At 47.3% G+C, this 17,338-nt stretch overlaps 1 protein-coding gene across 3 annotated transcripts in view; it reads right to left on the reverse strand.

The window, feature by feature from the left end:
- The window catches only part of LOC146833087 (venom factor-like), a 777,614-nt gene that overhangs the window by 596,708 nt on the left and 163,568 nt on the right, over positions 1 to 17,338 (reverse strand). For all 3 annotated transcript variants that reach the window (XM_085600726.1, XM_085600724.1, XM_085600725.1), the window contains exon 7: positions 17,058 to 17,145. In XM_085600726.1, coding sequence (XP_085456852.1) covers positions 17,058 to 17,145 — 88 coding nt within the window. The remainder of the gene's footprint in view (positions 1 to 17,057; positions 17,146 to 17,338) is intronic.

Below are 17,338 nucleotides of genomic sequence, written 5' to 3' on the forward strand. Positions count from 1 at the left end.
GTGTTCTTGTATAAGAGGGTAGCCTATTCTTCTAGTCAGCTGTGACTTGACATCAACAGATGTTAACCCTGATCAGGTAAGTGGTAACTGAATAAGGGAGAGAGGAGCCCCTCGAACCAGAGAACAGGTTGTGCTCAAACTGGCAGTTCTTGTGTGATCTGATAAATAGTAAAACTGATTCCCTTGTTGTATGTTATGGTAATCATAGGATGAACTTGTGCTGAGGCTGCCGTCTGGGTAGGAAGTCCTGGGTCCGTCTGGGACCGCGAGGCTGAGGCTGCCGTCTGGGTAGGAAGTCCTGGGTCCGTCTGGGACCGCGAGGCTGAGGCTGCCGTCTGGGTAGGAAGTCCTGGGTCCGTCTGGGACCGCGAGGCTGAGGCTGCCGTCTGGGTAGGAAGTCCTGGGTCCGTCTGGGACCGCGCGGCTGAGGCTGCCGTCTGGGTAGGAAGTCCTGGGTCCGTCTGGGACCGCGAGGCTGAGGCTGCCGTTTGGGTAGGAAGTCCTGGGTCTGTCTGGGACCGCGAGGCTGAGGCTGCCGTCTGGGTAGGAAGTCCTGGGTCCGTCTGGGACCGCGAGGCTGAGGCTGCCGTCTGGGTAGGAAGTCCTGGGTCCGTCTGGGACCGCGAGGCTGAGGCTGCCGTCTGGGTAGGAAGTCCTGGGTCCGTCTGGGACCGCGAGGCTGAGGCTGCCGTCTGGGTAGGAAGTCCTGGGTCCGTCTGGGACCGCGAGGCTGAGGCTGCCGTCTGGGTAGGAAGTCCTGGGTCCGTCTGGGACCGCGAGGCTGAGGCTGCCGTTTGGGTAGGAAGTCCTGGGTCCGTCTGGGACCGCGAGGCTGAGGCTGCCGTCTGGGTAGGAAGTCCTGGGTCCGTCTGGGACCGCGAGGCTGAGGCTGCCGTCTGGGTAGGAAGTCCTGGGTCCGTCTGGGACCGCGAGGCTGAGGCTGCCGTCTGGGTAGGAAGTCCTGGGTCCGTCTGGGACCGCAAGGCTGAGGCTGCCATCTGGGTAGGAAGTCCTGGGTCCGTCTGGGACCGCGAGGCTGAGGCTGCCGTCTGGGTAGGAAGTCCTGGGTCCGTCTGGGACCGCGAGGCTGAGGCTGCCGTCTGGGTAGGAAGTCCTGGGTCCGTCTGGGACCGCGAGGCTGAGGCTGCCGTCTGGGTAGGAAGTCCTAGGTCCGTCTGGGACCGCGAGGCTGAGGCTGCCGTTTGGGTAGGAAGTCCTGGGTCCGTCTGGGACCGCGAGGCTGAGGCTGCCGTTTGGGTAGGAAGTCCTGGGTCCGTTTGGGACCGCGAGGCTGAGGCTGCCGTCTGGGTAGGAAGTCCTGGGTCCGTCTGGGATCGCGAGGCCGCCACTTGTATTATAAGATATATATATATATATATAGTAGGAATTCCCTGTCCTTAGGTGGTATATATCTGTGGTTACTTGTTGTGAATAGGCCCTAGGGAGAGGGTAACGTTCTGGCTGGGTTAGAGAGGCTCTGATGAGCGGGTTCTATCTGATCCGAAAACCCAAGCAGAACATTTGGCGTCACGAACCGTTTTCGAAACCTGTGTGCGTCGTGTTGTCTCGTGTTTGCTTTCGGCGTGTGCGTGGTTTTGTTTGTATATTATTTGTGGTATAATTGTGTGTATAGTTTTTCTTCTTCTTTCTTTTTCACGAAGTTTTCTAGAAAGTCGAAATCTACTTTTAAGTTGCCCGTTGATATTCCCGGATGAGATTCAACGCCTTATGAAGCCTTAGCCCGTGAGTGGGCTGATTCTACTGGTTTGAGTGAGAATTGGAATTCTTCTTTGGAGCTGGCAGAGCCGGCTAATGTGATTACTTGTTTACAGAAGGCACCCGTCTCGAAGGGTGAGGAGATTCCCATTTTGGGGCGCAGAGGTTGGATTGTTCTGTCTGCGTACAGGATTCTGCATGAGAGGTTGTTGAAGCTACAGATATCTCTTAAGGATATGGAAGCGCACTTTGTTGAGATTCAGAATTCTCATACTTTGTTGCGGTGTCAAAATAAGTTGCTTGCTGACAAACTTGAGACGTACCAAACTATTGCCGAGAGGGCGGCTGTGCGAATTGCTCGTTATAAATACAAGAATCGGCGTGGTTGGGTTTCGACGCGAAAGGTGCGTCTGGTCGTGGCGAAAGCCGGACTGGATTGGAATCCTGATGAATGGGATGGTAATATCTGGAACTCGAGTGATTCTCCTTCCTCGGGTGAGGAGTCTGCCAAGCGCGAGTCCTCTCGCTCCGGCCGTGATTGTAGGTCTGCTTCTTGCGCCTCTGATGGTGCACCCCGTGATTGCGCTCGTCCTTCGAGAGGGGTCGATGCTTCTTCCACTGATTGTTCCTCTACGTGTACTGGTCGAGCTCCTTGTGATGCTCGTCCCGCGGTCTCAGTGCATCCAGTTTTTCGTCGGAAGTTGCAGCAGTCTCCCGCTGCTCCGCAGGGTGTTTCTTTAGACTCTTTAGAGGACTTTACTCAACAAGAAATTAGTGATATTTTGCAGCGATTTCGGCAGCGAGCTGGTGAGACCTTGCTCACATGGATGGTGCGCCTTTATGAACTGGGCGCTGCTGGCATTATGTTAGATAATGGCGATTGTTTGAAGTTTTGTTCCTTGAGTTCGGATTCTACTGTACAGGATCATTTTTGTAACTATAATGGTGGTGGTCAAATTTCTTTACTTCAATTGGCGACTGAGGGTTGTAATCAAAAGTATCCTACTGAGTCTGATTGGCCTGTGAATGACAAACCGTGGTATACTTTGCGCGACGCTGCACAACGTCTCAAAGAGGAGGTGATGAAAACGGCAATTTTTCTGGGTACTGCTGACAGGTTGCTTGATGGTTTGTTGACATCTTCTGTGCGGAATCGTATCATTCGTTCTTCCCCTGTTGCCTATAAGCAGGTCATGATGACTTTATTGATTAATCAGACTGGTAACGGGTTATCTACGGTACTGGAATCGGTACGCCAACTCGGTGAGTTGGGTGAGTGGTTTAAACCTGAACGTCAGTCCCGGCCTGACACTCGTACTCCTGGTGACAATAAACTTACTAGACGTGATATCTTTTCTGGTCTTCTGGCCGATGGTGTGCGAAGGGAGGACATTGACGGTGAGACTACTGCTCGTTTGTGGGAGTTGTTTCGCAAACGTGGCTTGGATCGGAAGGAGGGTGCCCGGCGTGTTCGGACGACTGAGTGTGATCGTGGTGGTTCTGACGGTAGCGGTGATGACGACCGCCGTGGGCGCTCTGTTCGTCGTGATGATCGACGTTATGTACGTGATATGTCCCCTCGTCGTGAGAGAGACAGAGAGAGAGAGGAGGAAAGAGAAAGGGGGAGAAATGATTATGTTTACAGCAGACGTAGAGATGATAGGGATCAATCCCCTGAGTTGAGGAGGAGAGAGGATCGTCATAGTTTGGCCGATCGAAACCAGCAGTGCAATGCAGAAGACACAAATCCATTTCGTACTGGGAATGGATATGAACAGGAGGTACCGATACCTAAGAAACGTGAGAGTCTTTATCCTGATTTATCCTGGTACACAGAATGCAGTAAGCATGACTAGGAAATAGGTCAAGCTCCAGTACACAGATGGGCTCACAGAGATAATAGACCCTATGTAGATATTGATATTTATTGGAGACATCGTAATATCCAAAGGGCCCGAGCATTGGTAGATACAGGAGCGGAGGCCACTCTTATTCATGGAAAATCAAAGAAGTTTACAGGTCAGCCTTTTACAATTACCGGATTGGGTGGAAAGGAAACTCCTGCCGTTCAAACTTTACTTGAAATGAGAATAGGTAGAATCCCTAGAAAAGAATACTCTGTACTAGTGGTGCCACTCTTAGAATTCATAATTGGAATTGATATTTTGAAAGGAATGACTTTGCATTTAGATGATAGATGTTACCAATTTGGAACTACGCATTATATATCGTCCAGGCCTATACGGGTTGGTCGTTTAAGAATGCCCCCCATAAAAGTTCCTCAGGCGACAAAAGTGGTTTGTCAGAAGCAGTATCGTATTCCAGGTGGTCATGAGGAGATTAGTACCACTATTCAGGAGTTGGTGGATGCAGGTGTTATAACCCCAGTTACTTCTGCTTGGAATAATCCTGTTTGGCCTGTACGTAAGAGTGATAATTCTTGGCGTATGACTGTTGATTATCGAGAATTGAACAAACACACACCCTCTTTGACCGTTGCTGATCCGGATGTCATTACTCTAATTGAAAGAATCCAAAAACATCCAGGTACATGGTATGCGTCCATTGATATTGCTAATGCTTTTTTTTCGATTCCGATTGCCCCTGAGTGTCAGGAGCAGTTCAGTTTTACGTGGAATGGGCGTCAGATGACGTTTAGAAGTCTTCCTCAGGGCTATGTGCATAGTCCTACGATATGTCACCGGCTGGTGGCAGAGCATTTGGCTGAGGTACCGGTTTATCCACAAATTCAGATGTGTCATTATATTGATGATGTTTTGATCCAAGGCGAAACACAAGAGGAAGTTCAGACCCAATTGGACAGAGTCATTGAGTGCCTGCGTGAGAAAGGTTGGGAAATCAATCCGGATAAATTACAAGGCCCGTCCCAGGCTGTAAAATTTTTGGGTATTAATTGGCATGAAGGGCACCGTGAAGTGATCCCTCAGGTTAAACAGAAAATTCTTGATTTTGCAGTTCCGAGGAATAGGCAAGAAGCCCAAAGCTTCATTGGTTTGTTTGGATTTTGGCGTCAGCATATTCCTCATTTGAGTCAAATATTGGCCCCCTTGTACCGTGTCACTCGTAAAAAGAATGCATTTGAATGGGATAAACCACAGCAAGATGCGTTCAATCTAGCAAAAGAGGCAATTCAGTATGCTTTGGATTTATGGCCCGTACGTGATGGTGAGGTGGATTTGAATGTGTCTGTACAGGGCCTTTATGCGAATTGGAGTTTGTGGCAGAAGCAAGGCAGGAGTAGAGTGCCGTTGGGTTTCTGGACCAAAAAGTTACCTGATGCTGGTGAGCGTTATACACCTTTTGAGAAACAGTTACTTGCATGTTATTGGGCTCTGGTGGATACCGAGCAACTGACTTTGGGACATGATATAGTTTTGCGACCTGAAATTCCTATCATGCAGTGGGTTATGAGTTCGCCGAAAACTCACCGAATTGGACATGCTCAAGAGGTGAGTGTGATTAAATGGAAATGGTATATACAAGACAGGGCACGTGTGGGACAAAAAGGAGTTGCATCTTTACATGAGCAGGTGGCGCGAGCGCCATTGACTGAGACTGAGACTGAGAGTGAATGTTCCGTACCTTTAGTACAGGGGTCTCCTGTCAAGTGGGGTAGACCTTTTGATGATTTGTCCGCAGAGGACAGAAACCATGTCTGGTTTACGGATGGTTCAGCAAGGTTCATAGGGACGAAACGGCACTGGAAAGCGGTGTCCTATAATCCGATCACACAAAAACTGCTGAGCACAACTGGTGAAGGTAAGAGCAGCCAATTTGCTGAACTTTATGCTGTTTATCAAGTTCTGAAACAAGAGTTACCTGGCACATGTCATATTTTCACCGATTCTTGGTCTACTGCCAATGGACTGGCAGTTTGGTTACCGACTTGGCATTCTCATAATTGGAAATTGCATTCAAAAGAATTGTGGGGAAAAGAATTATGGCAAGAGATTTGGGAGATGCTCCCACAGAGTACTGTTACAATCTTCCATGTGGATGCTCACACCCCGATAGATTCTCTTGACAAATTTTTTCATAACATTGCAGATGAGAAATCTAAAATTGCTGAGGCAGTGGTGGACAGGCAAGATTCTGATATTGCGGGATTGGCGAAATGGGCCCACCAGAAGGCAGGACATTTTGGAGAGAAAGCCACTAGCAGGTGGGCTGCTGATCGAGGAATTTATATTCCCCTAGATTTAATCAAAAATGTTATTTTACATTGTCCCATTTGTCAGCATATCAGACAGCGCAAAGTGCCCCAAATTGTTAAAGGTCATTTACATCGCGGGAAACTGCCCGCTCAAATTTGGCAGATTGATTACATCGGTCCACTTCCCATGAGTAGGAATTGTCAATATGTTTGCACTATTGGTGATACATACAGTGGCCTGTTGGTGGCCCTTCCCTGTAAGCAAGCTACCCAATTGAATACCATTAAAACATTGGAATTGATTATGATGTATTATGGTGTGCCATTCCAAATTCAATCTGATAATGCATCCCATTTTCGTGGAAGATTGGTACAGGAATTCTGTGTGGAAAACAATATTGACTGGGTATTTCATATCCCATATTATCCGCAGGCCTCGGGTCTTGTGGAGAGATTGAATGGTCTGCTGAAGGAGCAACTGCGTAAATTGACAGATGACAAGTATAAGAATTGGCGAGACTTTTTGCCCCAAGCGCTATTAATTTTGAATAATCGTCCTTTTCTAAATGCTGAATCTCCACTTATGCGTTTGTTTCCTCCGAATGTTAATGCTCAGCCTAATGAAATCAGAGAGACTGTGATGTACTGGGAAATTACTCCCGGAGCTTTGACTCCATGTAGAGCGACCCCAGGGTCGGCAGGTTTAGACTTGCATGCCATGGATGACACCGTTATAAAAGGTAAAGATCGGGTCATCATCGCGACCGGTGTTGGTGTTCATATACCACCCGGGAATTTTGGATTAATCGCCCCTAGATCGGGGCTGGCTGTAAAAGGCATTCAGGTGCTTGGAGGGATCATTGACAGTGATTATCAGGGAGAGATTAAGGTGCTCCTGCTGAATAGCAGTGAGGCTGACTTACTGATACATCAAACTGACCGAGTGGCTCAATTACTCATAATGCCTGTTTTCAGTGGAGAGATTACAAAAGGCACTGCCCCAACTTTGCTAACTGTACGTGGCCAGAAAGGTTTTGGCTCCACAGATAACCCTGGGGCCAGGGTTTGGGTGCAGTCGCCTAAGAATCCCCCTGAACAAGCAGAGGTCATCGCCACCGGTCATGACAATACCATTTTAGTTATGAGACCAGGGAAAGATAGCTGGGAAGCGGTCCCGGCTGACAAATGTTACTTACGAGAATGAATAATGCCTGTATTTGATTCTCTTTCAGATCATTCTTTGGACTGTTGCTGCAGGATGTGTCGTCGTCGGACTATTTTCGGGTTGGTTCGACGAGAGAGGAGGGATCCCGTCAACCCGGGATGAGTTACGCACCCGAGTGTCGCGTTCCCTCGCTGCGTGGGATTCGTCATCGAACTTTTGGACCTCACTGGCGAAAAGGGTGACTGATGCCCCTCACTTCTGTTTGACGCCGATGAGATCTGTACACGACATCTTGGCGACCTGTCTGGTTGCTGTCCCTGCTTCGCTAGAAACTTTGACTCATATTTTTAATATTTCAAAGGCTCGCCCCAATGTTCTTCTGGGCGATTTTGCTACCCATGCGTATTGCCCCTTATGTACTGAACTACCAGACCAGATACCCCCCATCCAGTCCCAAATAGTTACCTATAATATCACACAAGGAGATTTGTGTTTTTTCCTTACGTGTAATCCTGGTGCAATTTCTGAATGTCTGCGTCTAAAATTGAAAGGTGCTACTTCCTTTACCCTTCATGAGCGAACTTTGTGCTTTCAAAGGACACCGAAAACATGTGCTTCTGTCCAGAACAATATGACTTGCAAGAGTATGGTAGTTACCCCCAGTCATTATCGCACGATGTTACTACCTGCCGGATGGCTTTTCTCATGTGGTAATACTTCCTGGCCATATGTCCCCGCAAATATTTCTGGAGGCCCTTGTGCCATTACGAGACTCAGTTTACTGATGTTCTCGTCACATCCGAATGCCAATTCTCGTGTGATTCGAGATACAGTGATGTTACAGGAGGATTGTGACTCGTCTTTGCATTTATATTCCAAGTCTGAATATCTTAGCCTGGCTATTTCAATTATTGGTGTTCCTGCTTTGGCGGTTTATAATGCCAAATCTATTGGGAAAATGGCCTGCTGGATGGTAAAATCCATTAATCATACTTCTACAGTCCTGTCTGACATGCTGTTAGACGCCCAGGGTGAACGCAGAGCCATCTTGCAAAATCGAGCGGCCATTGATTATCTTTTGCTTAAACATGGACACGATTGTTCTGATTTTGAGGGTCTTTGTTGTTTTAACTTGTCTGATCATACACAATCCATTCGCGCTCACATTGATAAGCTACATGACTTGACAGAAGAAGTTAGAAAACACATTGACCAGGGCTGGTTTGACTGGCTCTTTAATTGGTTACCTGATTTGTATCTGTTACGTCAAATATTAGGAGGTATTTTGATTACCATTGCTGTTTTGATTTCTATCTGTTGCTTTATTCAGTGTATTCCTTCACTACTTCAATTCTGCACATTTGGTACTAGACATAGATCAGTTAGCTTTGTTTCATATTATTCTTCCACAGATGTTAGTTCTGTTTAATGAATGTATAATAGACTGAAGTCAAGGGTGAAATGTACTGCTCGATTTTCCCGGCCCTATTGTGTTGACGGGTGATTAGTGTGACTTCAGTCTCTTACCATCCAAGTCTACGGGTTAGAGTAGTGAATGGAGCCTATTTACTAGGCACTTCGACATGATCCTGTGTTCTTCCCCATAGATCAGGGCTTGCACACATATCCTAGGGGATAGATTCGTTAGTATTAGGGATAACCTGTCCTGTAGTGAGGGTATTTCATGGAGCCGTGCTGAATTCAGGCCTGGTAGGCCTCAAACGGGAGAGACTCCATCTTTCTTTCTGCTCCGGCAGCTTGAGATGCTTCTAGGTTAAGGGGGATGTTTTAGTTATGAGGTGTTATTCGCTTGGAGAGAACCGGTTCAGGCCAGCCCTTATCGAAGGATTGTATTTTTCTTCATGCCGAAGACACTACATCAGGCCGGCCGGCTGGGAACGTGTCCTTGGTACGGGGAGGTACAAGAATTTGGTGGGCGGCAGGTTACGGGCCGGAATTTTCCATGAGGAAATGCACCTCTATATTAGTGAAAGTCTGAGGCAGATACGGTGCACTTACTTCAGTCCGTAGGCGGCATCTAGCCGTTAGCAGTAAAGCTACTACTTATTCCAGGGAAGACAGATGACAAACTTGAAGGCGGAGAAAAACCGAGAGACAGATACTCTTCTAGCAGAATAGCCAGAGAGGAGAGAGTAGCCGATGAGGAAGAGGTCCCAGTGACTCGGAGAAGGGAGAAGGGAACAGATCCGTGACTGCGGAGGTGTGACTTCCAGGCGAGCCGAGGCACAGACGAGAAGGGAACCTAGATGACCATTGAGTGCAGGCTACACACGACTAAGGTGATGTCGACCCCTTTCTTATTAGAGTGTACAACCTAATCTTTCACTTTTCTTTGCAGGTTATGTGTTACATAGTAATGTTATGTGATTGCGTATGTAATGAGTAATAAAGTACCCAGTTTGTAGTGAATCAACATGTGCTGCGTGTTCTTGTATAAGAGGGTAGCCTATTCTTCTAGTCAGCTGTGACTTGACATGAACAGATGTTAACCCTGATCAGGTAAGTGGTAACTGAATAAGGGAGAGAGGAGCCCCTCGAACCAGAGAACAGGTTGTGCTCAAACTGGCAGTTCTTGTGTGATCTGATAAATAGTAAAACTGATTCCCTTGTTGTATGTTATGGTAATCATAGGATGAACTTGTGCTGAGGCTGCCGTCTGGGTAGGAAGTCCTGGGTCCGTCTGGGACCGCGAGGCTGAGGCTGCCGTCTGGGTAGGAAGTCCTGGGTCCGTCTGGGACCGCGAGGCTGAGGCTGCCGTCTGGGTAGGAAGTCCTGGGTCCGTCTGGGACCGCGAGGCTGAGGCTGCCGTCTGGGTAGGAAGTCCTGGGTCCGTCTGGGACCGCGAGGCTGAGGCTGCCGTCTGGGTAGGAAGTCCTGGGTCCGTCTGGGACCGCGAGGCTGAGGCTGCCATCTGGGTAGGAAGTCCTGGGTCCGTCTGGGACCGCGAGGCTGAGGCTGCCGTTTGGGTAGGAAGTCCTGGGTCCGTCTGGGAGCGCGAGGCTGAGGCTGCCGTCTGGGTAGGAAGTCCTGGGTCCGTCTGGGACCGCGAGGCTGAGGCTGCCGTCTGGGTAGGAAGTCCTGGGTCCGTCTGGGACCGCGAGGCTGAGGCTGCCGTCTGGGTAGGAAGTCCTGGGTCCGTCTGGGACCGCGAGGCTGAGGCTGCCGTCTGGGTAGGAAGTCCTGGGTCCGTCTGGGACCGCGAGGCTGAGGCTGCCGTCTGGGTAGGAAGTCCTGGGTCCGTCTGGGACCGCGAGGCTGAGGCTGCCGTCTGGGTAGGAAGTCCTGGGTCCGTCTGAGACCGCGAGGCTGAGGCTGCCGTCTGGGTAGGAAGTCCTGGGTCCGTCTGGGACCGCGAGGCTGAGGCTGCCGTTTGGGTAGGAAGTCCTGGGTCCGTCTGGGACCGCGAGGCTGAGGCTGCCGTTTGGGTAGGAAGTCCTGGGTCCGTTTGGGACCGCGAGGCTGAGGCTGCCGTCTGGGTAGGAAGTCCTGGGTCCGTCTGGGATCGCGAGGCCGCCACTTGTATTATAAGATATATATATATATATATATAGTAGGAATTCCCTGTCCTTAGGTGGTATATATCTGTGGTTACTTGTTGTGAATAGGCCCTAGGGAGAGGGTAACGTTCTGGCTGGGTTAGAGAGGCTCTGATGAGCGGGTTCTATCTGATCCGAAAACCCAAGCAGAACATCCATTCTGCATGTAATTATTTTTTATGCCTATTTTATATTGGAGGTTGACTGATAGGCTATTTTTTGCATTAGAGGCAAGAAAACGCAGGTTGAGCTGACTAGTGTGAATTTTCTGGCCGCTAATGGGCCTATTGCTAGTTATCGCCCGCTAACGATGGATTTCCTATGGCCATCGCGCTGATGATACTATCGCCATGTAGCGACAGCTTGCTAATACACTGCTAACATGGCAATAGTTTTCAGGGTTAGGCGGCGATAAAAAACACTGCCGCTAACTGGCGTTTGCGATCGGTATCGCCGGTCTTTGTGAATATACCCCCTAAATATTTTAAAATGTACTTGGCAAACTACACTTTGAACAGTGACAGTTCAATATCATGACAGTGATTAAAATGTTAAATATGTTAGCAAAGAAACTGCGTCAATAAACTTTTTTTTCACAATGTCTTATAGAATATATCTGCTTAGTCCTGACACAAATCCTGTACATGTCTTTTGTCCCTTTGCAAGTGTAGAAGCAACACAGGGAATCATTTTGGACTTTTCTTTTAAAGTGCTGTCACATGCCCCAAGCCCTTGTTGAAATGTTTTGTTTTTGTCCTTATTTTATATCCAATATATGTATTGTGAGAAACATAAAGCAGTACTGATGATCATTTTCTGTCTATATTTCTTATAGGAAACAGTACCAGATGCAATGCTAAAACTCCTAGCAATATTTAACGTTTTTCATCTAATTAAAATCAGCAGTTTTTTTATTTGAGGTATGACCAAGATAAAAAACAATTGTTTGCTCAGGAGGGATCTCATCATAAAAAGACATAGGTCCAGTAGAACTTTGATAACAGAACATGTAATGAGGAATGTTCTTCGAAAGACGTTTGTTAACAAGCAAGAATTGATAGGGTTATTTTTCAGAAGGACTCTGTAAATACTTCCCATTGAATGGGAAATTATTTAGCTGGAAATGCAGACATTTTCTAGATCAGAGAGGTAATTCTTCAGTACACACTGTGGGGTACTCTACTCAAGATGCTCTTCTTCATAATTTCCTGAAATCAGTACTTTTTTATGTGAATCTCACCATAAAGCTATTTTTTATCAAGTAAATCGTTCATGTTATACCAAAAAATGGCAAAAGCAGCAATGGTGGTGTTGTGAATAAAAACAATCAAACTGTATGCAAAGATTATGCAGACTATATCACCACCCTCCCTCCTAGTGCATCCAAAACTCTGGCATATCCTCATCTGGACCTCCCTGAGGATTTAGCCATTGGAGAAGGTGCAGGAGGAGAAATTTCTAAAAAAACAGGGAGGGTGAAATGACAAAAAAAGGACAATGAGGTATATCCATGGACCTGCTGATTATTAAGCAGGGAAGAAAAAATAGAAAAGGCCACCATAGGAGGAGAGCAGGCTGCAAAGGCCAAAAATTGATTCTCATCTAAGTTATGGTGCATTACACTTCGCCAATCTCAGGTGAACAATAGTGTGCTCCTGTTACCGAAAACAAAGTTTGTAACATGAGTGGCATGTAAAGAATGTAAGCAGGATGGGGAATTGTCCAACACAAAAAATACCTGGTAAGCAGGGATTTCTCCACAGGACAGACACCAGTTCAAAGGGTGTATTGGTCACTGGCTTTTGGTAAAAAGTCCTAAAATCAATTAAATGCAATTATCTGTGAAATATGTCAGGCTCATTGTGAGAATGTGCCATCTTTCTTGCATGGTATACCCCCACCGTTTGCTGAATTGCTGAATGTACTTTGACTGAGTGTGCCCTGGACTCCTCCCAATCAGGTGCCCAGGGCCTATGTTCCTTCCCTAAAACCTAAAATCCCAAATTGGCAAACCCTGGCCACATGTCAGTCCCTGGTAAATGGTACCCTGGGTACCCAGGGCCTTGTGACCAGGGAAGGCCTCTAAGGGCTGCAGCACTTATTGTGCCACCCTTAGAGGCTCTGTACCCTAACACAACCACACTGCCCTTGCAGGCTGAGTGTCTGGGTACAAGTCAAAACCAAGAGTCGACATGGCACACATCCCTGTGTGCCATGGCCACAACCTACACTGTCCTGGCATACATCAGCCACCCCTCTAGATGGGTGCCCTATGCCAGTGGTGTGGGCACAGGAGCATGAGCCTTGTGCCCCTACAGTACCCAGGTCCATTCCTGGGCACTGTAAGTGCAGTGCTGCCATTCAAGAGTATATGGTGCTGAGAACTCGTCAAACACGAACTCCACAGCACCATAATAGCAACACTGAAGACTGAGAAGTTTGGTATCAAACTCCTCAGCACATTAAACCCGTACTGATGCCAGTGTGGGATTTAATGTACAAAGCACTACAGAGGGCATCTTAGAGATGCCCCCTGAAACCTAACCTACAATCCACGTCTGGTCTGGGAGGCTGCCTAGGCTGCCACACAGCAGACATGTTGCTGGACCCCTGGGTGGAGAGCCCCTGCTCTCCTGGGCCTGCAACAATGCACATCCTGGGCGAGGTGCTCGGTCTCCTCCCCCGGATGGGCAGAGGGAAGCTTCAAAGGCATGCCGCCTTTGTGAGCTTCTCCAGGCCACTTGCTGTACCCAGCAAACTGGCCCCCACCGGTTCTGACCCCCACTCTGGCGGGAAGACTGGCCGGAAACCCCAAGTAAGGACATGGGATGTGCCAGCCTGCCAACCCCACCCCTCAGGTGGGGGAGGCGAGGTGAAGCACATCTCCGGGCGCTCGCCATCTTGAAGATGGAAAGCCCTGCCCAATCAGGACTAGGCTACTGCCCCCCTCCCACAGGAGAGTAGCAGGATAGGGGGTGTACCTGATGGAGCAGGGTTTTTACTCTAAAACCGAATATCTGTTTCATTTTCGCATGTTGTAACTAAAAGTATTAATGATTAATTATTAATGATTAAAAGGTCTATCGAATGATGACTAATCAATCTTATTAACAAGAGAATTACACGTGGGAATGCTATTGCATGGCTAAATAACAAGTGAACTAAGTTGGTGAGCAAACTGACAGAAAACGATGTCGCTTATGTGATGTTATGGTGTTTTGCGCTTCTAATTAATATGCATTAATGGCTTCTGATGTCGCAAATGGCTAGATAAATACACACACATAAGGGTATTAGCTGGGGAATAACACTGTTCAGTCATTTCTATGCAGTAATTATGTTTTGTGTTTCTTTGTTCTTAACCTCTTCAGTGCCTATGACGAGCTGGACTCGTCATGGGCCGCGGTAGCGCTGTGCCCATGACGAGTCCAGCTCGTCATAGACCCCGCCCGCTAATGCAACGGCCGGCACAGGGCGGGGAAAGGGGCGGGCACTGAAGGGGTTAAGTTGACAATTGTGGCCTACTGAAAGATGGCCACCATCTGCAGTCTGCAGTTGAGTAGATGCAATAATGAAAAAGGCTTTGCACGGACTGCGACCCTGACTTCTGGTTGAAATGAAAAGCCATGAACATGACGACAAATACAGGCTGGCAGCCAAAAACCCCTGGATGAGAAAATTGTAGCAACTGAATAATCTGACTACATGAACTTTCGGTGGTCTCATAAGATGATACATTTTAAATCCGAAAAGAACTTCCGTAGAAGTAACAAAATTATGGACATCTGACTTTTTATTCAGAAACTTAGAATTATCAATAATGGGAAAATTCCTGAATGTTACAAGACAACAGCTTTTCCTGTTCAACGGATGTTTTAATATTCTTTTTGTAACTTTTGAATGTAGAACTTTAGTATAAATGTAAGTAGACTAGAGAGGTCTAGCGCCACTTCTTCCCGAGCTGATGATGCGAGGTCCCTATGCTGACGGAGAGGACGATGACTCTACATGACAACAGAAGACTCTAATTTTTCTCCAGAGGACCGGTTCTGACTTAGGATCTGACATTTAGACAGAATAGGTAAATATGAGAGAAATGAAATTGCATTTAATTGGCTTTTCTTGAAATATTAGATAAATGAACAATCTGTTTGAATTCCTGTCTCGGGTGATTATTTCTGGTCATGTTTATTGATTTTATTGTGTATTCTTTGAAATGTATTCCTCTAGATCTTCAGCAACTAGCTGGTCGCATTGACCTCAAAGTATAGGCAGATCAGATAGAGCACATGTGGAAAGTGTTTTCTCCTCTACAGGGCACGGATAGTGGGATTTAGGGTGATGGTTGGTGTAATGGGCCCCACCAGCGTATGATGTGTGTATGCGTGTGTGACTGTGAAATCATTCCGTCCGTGGAAGTAGAGGGGATTCGGAAGCTCTGATCTGCACCATACCCATTGTTCCCTCTCCTTTACCTACCTGTAACACTCCTAAATCTAGTATTTAGGGGCACCCTGAACCTTCTTTAGATTTCAGATTCCAAAAAAGCAAAGAAAAGCAAGAAGAAAGAAGACTTGCCGTGCAGCTGCTAAGAAGAGGAAGACACCAACTGCTTTGGCCACAGCCCTACCAGACTGTTGACCCTCGAACCTGCTCCTGCTAAATCCCGGCACCTCTTGTGGCCAGCAACCTCACAAACCCCGGAGGACCTGGTTACCTTGTAACTCTGAGCATCTGGGACTCCCATGAGCAGTGGCTCTGCTCAAAGCAAGTTTCTAACCCCTGGCACCAGTCCAGAACCGCGAACCCTGCACCCTCTGCACCCGCCAAGCCTAGCTTGTGTTGGAGTGGACAAAGACCCCGAGGATGTCCTCCCCGGCAGCTGTGACCCCGAATCTGGCACCCAAGGACTCACCTCGATGCTCCTGACAACGCCTGCAGCCTCAGAACCAGGGGCCCCTCAACCGCGATCAACAGAGGGTAAGATTTCCCGACACCAAAAGACACCCCTGCACCCGGCGCCCTGCGGCCCTCTGTGCCCGACTCCTGGGTACCTACCTATCCTCCAACTACCCAACTTACCTCTCGAAGTGGTGGTGGCACCTGAAGAATCTTTGTCCCCGAGCTTGCAGCCTTTGTTCATCCTGGAGCTTTCCCATTGAAATCCATTGAGCGCCCAAAGGCTCAAAAGCACCCTGCACCCAGCCGCCTGCGTGGCCCTGGCAGTGTAACCTCTACTCCTACCTACTTCCCCATTTGCCCTGAGCAAGTGAGCAGGAGCCCAGTTCCCAAAGCCGCTTGGCCTGCTATTCAGCAGCCACCAACCAAGGCCCCCCTGCCTCCCATAGGATAACATAGGGCCTAACTCACTCTGCACCCGGCTGCCCTAAAATCACCCGAGTAACGAAAACAGAAATACTCACCTGCTATTAGGAGAGATCCCAGCGCTGGATCTTGGTGCCCAGCACTGACCCTGAAAAGTACTCACAACCGTACTTACCAATAACCCAATTTTCTTCCATAGGAAATCATTGAATGTTTTTCTGTGAAATTTCTTCTAAGTGTCGATTTTTGCATATTACAAATATTCTTTAAAAATCGTACAAACTGTGAAAACGTAACTACTTACCTGTTTTAGATAGAGGTCCCAGTACTGAGCCTAGGAGCCCAGGCCTGGATTACAAAAGTTACGAGAACATACTTTACCTGTAACTTGAATTTTCTCCCTTAGGGAATCATTGACTGTTTTTCTATGAAATTTCTTCTGTAAACTTTTAAAATAGCAAAATATTGCCTAAAAATCACAACAATAACTAAAACGAATTTACTCACTTGTTTCCAAGACCTGTCCCAGGACTGAATCTAGGATCCAGTCCTGGAATTAGAAAAGTAATCCTGAAAGTAATCTATTGCAAATAACTTAAAATTCACATTGAGCTCAATGTATTATTGTGTTTGAAATTGTGTTGCCTATTGCAACAACCTGTAACTATTACCTGCAAAAGTCAATTGCATACTGCAAAAGTATTTAACTAAAGCCTCTCATTCTGAGAAAGTATATTTTGATACCTCTTGTTGGTTCTAAAATAAAACAACTATATATTTTTTATACAAACCATTGGCCTAGAGTTCAGTTCTTGAGTGTGTGAGACCATTTGCTGACTGAGCGTGTACAACAAATGCTTTACACTGTCCTCTGATACTGCCTTACTGCTCTACCAAGCTACCACTTTAGAGAGTAAGGTTATATCTAAATTTAACCTCTGCCAAACCTCTGGGGACTGTGGACTCTGTACACACTGTACCTATTTGGGAACAGTATATACAGAGCCACTTTCTCACACTCATACATGCAGTGTCCACCATGCAAGAACAACAATGATATAAGCCACAAAAACAAGGGCCTTCGGTAACAAGATTCCTCTTTTTGCCAACAAGAATTTACCTTGCTGTGATGTCCACATGCACCTCATCACCATCAACATAGAAAAAGGGTATCCTTGGTTTTATGGAAACTTCAAAATTGGGCAACACTGCAGGAGGAACAGAAGGGAGAGGTGTTACTATGATTCTCATTTCTTCGAAGCAAATTTCATCTGCAGAGAATGAGGTCGACATGGAAGCGGTTTGCAGTAAAAAAGTCCCATAAAATGTTGTTGTTAGAAATTGGGTTGTTGGTTGACTGAGCTATGAGCCCTAGGCAAGCAGCAACCACAATCCTAGTCA

Source organism: Triturus cristatus, chromosome 4_2 (genome assembly GCF_964204655.1).
Source record: "Triturus cristatus chromosome 4_2, aTriCri1.1, whole genome shotgun sequence".
Lineage (NCBI taxonomy): Eukaryota > Metazoa > Chordata > Amphibia > Caudata > Salamandridae > Triturus > Triturus cristatus.